The sequence below is a fragment of the Chaetura pelagica genome, unplaced genomic scaffold, assembly GCF_000747805.2.
Source record: "Chaetura pelagica isolate M959 unplaced genomic scaffold, ChaPel_1.0 scaffold40, whole genome shotgun sequence".
Lineage (NCBI taxonomy): Eukaryota > Metazoa > Chordata > Aves > Apodiformes > Apodidae > Chaetura > Chaetura pelagica.
Window position 1 is genome coordinate 854,275 of NW_009952160.1, and position 7,717 is coordinate 861,991.

General features: G+C 42.2%; 1 protein-coding gene across 1 annotated transcript in view; it reads right to left on the reverse strand.

Annotated features, from left to right (window-relative positions):
- Positions 1 to 7,717, reverse strand: part of CHSY3 (chondroitin sulfate synthase 3) — a 34,767-nt gene that overhangs the window by 135 nt on the left and 26,915 nt on the right. The window contains exon 4 of the mRNA XM_010007223.1: positions 1 to 1,720. This exon is cut by the window's left edge and continues 135 nt beyond it. Within this exon, the coding sequence (XP_010005525.1) occupies positions 164 to 1,720 (1,557 nt within the window). The 3' untranslated portion in view covers positions 1 to 163. The remainder of the gene's footprint in view (positions 1,721 to 7,717) is intronic.

Here is a 7,717-nt window from a genome sequence, read left to right on the forward strand (position 1 = left end):
CAGCAGGTATAAGAGACAACAGTGAATAGCAGACACATTCCATCTGAGGTCAATGCTCTTTGGAAGACAACGAGGAAGGAGTTTAAAACTACAACAACAAAATAAAATAATAATGACAATAATGAGGTAAAATCCCCTAAAAAGGCCTAAATAGGCTGAGATGTCAGGGCAGAGTTCGATTATACCTGACACCCAAATGTTTCTGTAGCCAAAGTTCAGCAAGCTGCACAGTAGAGGCAAATGCACTTGCTTTGGACCCTAAGCACATTTTATATTGTTTTGGATCTAAATTGGGATCACACTGAACTGGGTGAAAAATATGGACGACTCCTACTTCTTGACTTCTGAAAGCCTTCAAGCCAGATCTTACCACCTTAGTAAAGAGGTCTACATCCTCAAGTCCCCAGCCTTGAATTGAGGTGTCAAATCCACCAGCAGTAAGTAGATCACTTTTGTAAATACAGGTAATCCCAAATCCATACTCCCTCCAAAATCCAGTTCTTTTTGTAAAAACAAAACTACTGTCAGCTGGAGGATTGCCTCCATATATTATTTTTGGATCATATTGGCTAAAAATTATAGGGTAGTAAACCTGTTCTCCCTGGATAGTGTTGTCTCTGCATCGCTGGAGGAAGCCTGGTGTGAATACCAGATCAACGTCACAGAACAGCAGCAAAGTGCCATTGTCAAATCGAGAGGAGGCCGTTTCAAGACCTATACCTCTAGAAAACTTTCCTGTCATTGGAATCAGGGTCATATCTGCCTTAGGATACTTAATGTTATATTTTTTCATTAGCTCTATGTGTTTGCTGGAGCCTTGACCCATCTCAGAACTGAACAGAATTATTGCCAACTTTACATTCTGTCTGGGAATCAGACAAGTCTTCTCAAAGTTATACATAAATCTTGAGAAAATGTCAAATCTTCCTGTGAGAGGGACAAGAATATGTATTTTCTTGTCACTGTGTCCCCCAGTATCTTGGAAAGATGAGGAAAATATCTTTAAAGAATTGGAAAGAAAAGAGAAAGACTGAGTGTCAGCATTGGTCTCCTCCAGCAGACTTCTTACATCCAGCTCCTCTCCTTCTTTGAAGAAAGGCTTGCTAAACAATTGCTGGAGATAAGCATGACGTCTCACTGGAACTGTAACTTTCCTTCCTTTGTGTCTTTTGTACAAAAGCAGCAAATCCAAGATGTACTCTACTCCATGCAGAGGGTCCACCCTGCGATAGCCATACTGCATTTCCTTGAAATCAAGAAACCTTCCTCTAGATCTAGAGTTCTCATTTATAATTTCCATTACTTGCATCATGGTGTCATCCAGTGCAGCTTGCAGGACACTGCTCAGGCTCTGTCGGGGTGGCTGGTTCTCCACAACTGAGTAGAGAAATTTTCCTGTCAGGAACTCCCACTCAATGACTTCATCCCTTTCACGTGGCTGGAAATTATTAAAAGGTGACATCACTCCCAGTCGTTGATCTTCCTTAATTACTTCACTGTTACTGAGCTTGCTCATCAGGGCACTTTCTCTATGGAGCTGGATGGTCCGATAGCGCAGCTGGGAAATTTTGTGACTCAGTATGTAATTGTGCAGCCTGTATTGGTAGGACGGTCTTTTATTTGGATGAAGTGTTATGGCTGTGTGAATCTTGCTGTTGTGAACATCTTGAATGTAACCCTTGCGGTTGTGTTCATAGTTTTCATGGAACAACTGCTGCATCTAGAAGGGGAGAGAGAGAAATAAAAACAAAAACCAACAACTTCAGGAGGAAGTGCTTCTACCCACAAAAGGACCCACATTGGTACTCTTGATCATTACCAATTCTTATAAATCATATATATTTTTAGGCACAGAACTTCAAAGTATTCAGGAGGAATTGTTTATACTGTTTTTGTCTCAGTTTCTATACTGTCCACAGTAATGAAATATTGTCCTCTAACTAAACAGAAGGGCATCTATCTTTGGTTTATCTTTACTTCACCAAACTGCAAAACTAAATTAAATACTTAGCAGAAGGTCTGTAGGTAATATTTCTGAGTTCCTATGTCCAGGCTGAATGCTGCTTAGCATGAAACACAAAGTCTTCACCTACTTCTAACCCCTTACTAGAACAGATCCTTACTGAAAAGTTAGCAACACTGATTATATTTTTTAAAAGGACATTGGATTTATGTCTGTAGAGCTGCTTGTGTTTCCTACAGACATGCAAATTGATAGTGCTACATAACATTCAAACCCAGTATGGACTTAGTTTCAACAAAACTACTTTTTTTTTTTTTTTCTCCCCATTTGGACAAAGAATTCTTTGACTGAAATACAACCATTGGAATATGTGTGTTGGCAGGGTCACATATAAAACAGAGTTAGTCAATGAAGCTATAGGTCATACTAATATAACTCACCCTGAGTAATTTTAATGTATTACTGTGGCAAGAGAAGACATTCAACTTCTATCAAATTACTTATTGTAATTAATAGTGAAGGAATTTACGGCTTCAGCACAGGTTTAGGATTTAAAGTATCTGGCCTTTATACCTTTTCTGTGCTAACAGCTAAACTGTGAGCAAACTATGAAACTTTCTCTGACTCAGTTTCTTGTCTAAAAGAAAACTTTGCTCATTATTACTTTAATGTGCTGGGTACATGCTATTAAATGGGAGGTGATATGGAGGAGTAAAATATGAACAGAATAAATACATTTAGGATCCACTACTCTTTGCTAAGCTAACACCTACTAACTCCAGAGAATGAGCATTGTTTCCAATGAGTAGCAGATAAAGAAGAAGCTGATGTTTTTTTCACCTGCTGTTCTGGTTTGGTTTGGTGAGTTTTTTTGGTAGCAGGGGAATGGCTCCGATAAGAAACTGAGAAGCCCCCCCTGCTCCAAACCCAGCCAAGGAGCCATTAGAGGGCAACAGATGCACCTCTGTGATTAACATATGAAAGAGCTGAGGTAACACTGAGCAGTGAGCACTTAAAGGAGAAGAGCTAAGCTGGAGAAGCAGAGCGGTGCTGGTGGTTGGTGAGGAAGAAGGTGCCCAAGCAGAAGTTTCCCTGCAACCCATGGCGAGATGGCAGCTGTGGCCCTGCACTCACAGAGGAACATGGTGGAACATTTCCTGAAGGCACCAGGAGGGATGAACTTGGCCATTGGTCTTGGATTTTGTTGCTGCCAGTGGGCCTAGGTCATGCAGCTGTGGAAGACCCTGGCACCAGGGGAGGTGACTGCTCCTGAAGCAGCCCCTGACTCTGTGGGAAGCCCAGGCTGGAGCAGCTCCTGACCTCATAGGAAGGACTCAGGAAGGAGAGGTTCCTGGAGGACTCTCTCCCATGGGAGGGACCCCGTGGGGAAGCAGGGAAGGACTGTAAGGAATCCTTCTTCCTGAGGAGGAAGGAGCAGCAGGAACCACCAGCCTGTGAACTGACTCTAAACCCCATCCCCTGTCCCCCTGTGCTGCTGGGGAAGGAGGGAGAGAAACCAGGAACAAAGTGATTTGGGGCTGGGAAGAAGGGAGGGGTGGGCTAACATGTGCAAGCCCTGCTCTTTGTGTTGTCTGTGTCCTGTGTGTGTTTGATTAGTGTGAAATTAAATTATTATTTTTTCCCCAAGTTTAATCTGTTTTGCCTTGGACCTTAACTGGTGAAGAACCCTCCTTGTCCTTTGTCTCAACCCATGAGCTTTGTCCTCCTCATCCCAGAGCGTGGGGGGTGGAGTTGAGTGAGCGGCCATGGGGCTGTTCCTTTGTTGTTGTGTTGGGCCCAAACCAGGACATCTGCAGACTGATTTGTAATTAATACACAAGGAAAATGTGCTAATTAGATAGAAAATGTTCAAAGGTGTAGTGTTAGCTTGACCTATCATCAGATTTGGGATGGATATTGGAAGTTTGTCTTTTATACACTGAAGAAATCAAGAGAGGTGAGGTCTGATGACACAATGTCTCAGACTCAAAACATTTACCTCATTTTACTGCAATTCTTTTCAGAACACAGGTTTTGCTACTAAAAGTAGTATTAAGCACAGGGCAAGAGATGTAAAATAACTCCCAAGAAAGCTAAGAACTGTTATGGTTATTTAAAATCCACTAACATATACAAGAAATACACACTGTCATATTTAGAAAAACAGAATTTCAATATGAAATTTCTACTGTTTCCTTACCAACCCCATTCAGACCCCAAATGAATCTGCTTGAGCAAACATAGATACTACATTTTAGTCATCATGTCAAGATTTTTGAGGCTACAGTCATTTAGTAGGGAGAAAGGCAACAGCCTGAGAATTACCTTAAGCTATCTAAAATTTGCCTTTATAAAGCAGATGTCTGTTACATTAAAGATACAGTGGGTGTGAAAAAACATACATAGAAATAAAATTACTCAAATACTTCTTATTCACCAAACTCCTATCAAAACCTGTCAGAGCACAATTATTCTGTCTTGGGAGGTGGGTATTTTGCTTGTTACATGAGACAAGATGAATCAGGGACATGAGGATTTGGGTAATTTCTATGCTATCAGAGAGAAGAGGAAACAACACCATCAGTACTGAGACGGTGTTTAACCAGAAATTCTGGAAAAACTGAATATGACTTCCTTGAGGACAAGAGATGAACACTGGCAGGACAGGCAGATTAGAGATTAGGGTTTGAATTAGAAAAAAGTGCCTGGGAAAGGACTGGGTAAAAATATTTGCTTTTCGGAAGAATAATTTTCCCCTACAATTTACATTTTGGAAAATGAAAAATAGATCAGCTGATCAGGTGAGATTTCCATCTCTCTAGTTTAAGTCACATTCCCTTCCTGGCCCCTTTTATTTCAAGATGTGTACCACGTACTCTGCAAGGTGACTGTGCTTTATATTCTCCACTTTTTCTGTTAAAAGTTGAATGCATGGTTTTCACGTTTAGAACTTCACATTAAAATCCCCTTACACGAAAATAAAGAAAAAATAAAATGTATAACATTGAAAAGAAGGCTCCCCTGTGTGTCTGGCTGGTGAATGTTAAAATCATCCCTCCCCACAAACCTTGACACTCCACTCTTGCCTGAGTCATCTAATCATGAAGAATCACTTCAAGTTTTTTCACCCTCAATTAACAATAGTTTTTTAGTGTACCTGAAACAACCATTCATTGCCTTTACGTCTGTAACTTGTGGTACCTGAATTTTCACAGTAAGCTTTATTTGAAGTAGCAGAATGTATTTAATCCAAAAGATTTTTAACAATGACAAATTATTGCTGTAAAACTGTCCTCCTACTGTGCAAGTTATTTTGTAACCACTGACTTCTTAGAAGCTCAGCTGCACAGCAGATTCATTAGCAGCAACTGTTTAATAACAATATTCCATTAACAGAAATAGCACATCTTTATTACATTCCAATTTCAGACAGCTTGGTTTTATAGATATGCTTCACTGAAATCGTAGGGAGAGGATGCACTCCATTATAGTAATGATTTTGCTTTTGATAATAAAAAACAGACTAACAGCAGCAATGAAAAATAAAAATGTTTCACCTCAGTAACATAATATTATCACACACATACAAACCTTCACTAATAAATTTTAAATTATGTTACTGAACATGGTTTCTAGATCTCAATACAGAGAAAGCAGTTCAGAATAAACATGACACTGAAAGAATAAACTCTTCCTTAAGATAGCAGGTTTTAATCTTGATGCCACAAAGAAACTAGTTTTCAATGTTGCAGGACAAAATTGTCTTTTTACAACTCAATAACACTTAGATGAAAACAATTCAATGTGATCCTAACTTTGTTTTGAAATTTCTGACCAGTGTGGTCAAGCCTAGGAGGCTTGGGAAAGGTGATTAATTTTCCTGGAGAACCAATCTGTGCAAGGGCCTGAATTGGTCCATAAGTGATCTGGAAAAGGTGATCTGGGACATGGGGAAAAATACTGAATATAAATGAAAATTGTTCAGCATGGTGAAAGTACACCTGCCTGCAAAAGTTCTCTTGATTTTAAATGGCAGGGTAATAAAATGGCAGACTAAATTCTGTGTAAATAAATGCAAATCACATGGGAGAAAGGCAATTCTAATTATACCTGGGGAATATCAGACTGTGTGCAAGCTGTGAGAAGTCTGGAATGATAATTTAGTTACACAGTAGGCAATTCTGTGCAAATGTCACATCAATGTTCAGTAGTGATGAAAGAAAAAGCAAGTCATATGAGGACAAGTCCAGAATTAATCAGGAAGATCATTACATGGTTGTGCCCACAGTGCACCTGAATGTTTGTAGGATAGCACGCTAGCAAGGTCCTTCAGTCTGACATCCCAGTGAAGGTAGAGTGCCATGATTCAACAAAGACATGAGGGATATTGATGGGCTAGAAATCACATAACCACTGGAGAACGGTCAGGTTGAAATGTGGAATGGTGTATCAAGGTTTGAGGGGCAGGGTACTAGCAAAGGCCCACAGGTTGTTGCTCTGAGATTTGCTGGATTCAATGCCATACACTTGAAGCCTTACAGAGAAGAGCCAGGGGCTCCTGAGGTAAAAGAGATTAATAAAGAAATACCAGTGAAATACCTCAAATGAGTCACAGAATCACAGAATCATCAAGGTTGGAAAAGACCTTCAAGATCATCAAGTCCAACCATCTGCCCTACACCCCCGTACCACTAAACCATCTCCTGAAACACCATGTCTACCTGTTTTTAACACCCCCAGGGATGGTGCCTCCACCACTCCCTGGGTGGCCTGTTCCAATGCCTCACCACTCTTTCTGTGAATAAATTTTTCCTCACATCTAATCTAAACCTCCCCTGGTGCAACTTGACCCCTTTTGCTCTTGTCCTATTGCTGGTCACTAGGGAGAAGGGGCCAACACCCACCTCACCACTCAGGTAGCTGTAGAGAACAATGAGGTCTCCCCTCAGCCTCCTTTTCTGCAGACTGAACAGCCCCAGCTCCCTCAGCCTCTCCTCAGAAGACCTGTTCTCCAGACCCCTCATCAACCCAGTTGCCCTTCTCTGCACCCTCTCCAGCACCTCCATGTCCCTCCTATACTGCAGTGCCCAAAACTGCACACAGTGCTCGAGGTGCAGCCTCACCAAGGCTGAGTAGAGGGGCAGGATCACCCCCCTGGTCCTGCTGGTCACACTATCCTGATGCAGACCAGGATGGTGTTGGTCTTCTTGGCCACCTGGGCACACTGCTGGCTCACGCTCAGCCAGCTGTGAATCAGCACCCCCGGGTCCCTCTCTGCTGGGCAGCTCTCTAGCCACTCCTCCCCAGGCCTGTAGCACTGCCAGGGGTTGTTGTGGCCAAAGTGCAGGACCCAACATTTGTTATTCCTGAAACGCATACAACTGGCCTTGGCCCAATGGTCAACCCTGCCCAGGTCCCTCTGCAGAGCCTCCCTGCCCTCAAGCAGATTGCCACTCCCACCCAGCTTAGTGTCATCTGCAAACTTACTGAGGCTGCAGTCTATCCCCTCATCCAATTCATCAAAGATGTTAAACAGGAGTAGCCCCAGCCCTGAGCCTTGGGGAACACCACTCCAGCCACCAGCTGGATTTAACTCCACTGAACACAACTCTTTGGACCTGGCCATCCCACCAGTTCTTTATCCAGCAAAGCACGTGTGCAGCCAAGCCACGAGCAGCCAGCTTCTCTAGAATGCTGAGGGAAGCACTGACAAAGGCCTTGCTGAAGTCAAGGCAGACAACATCCACAGCCCTT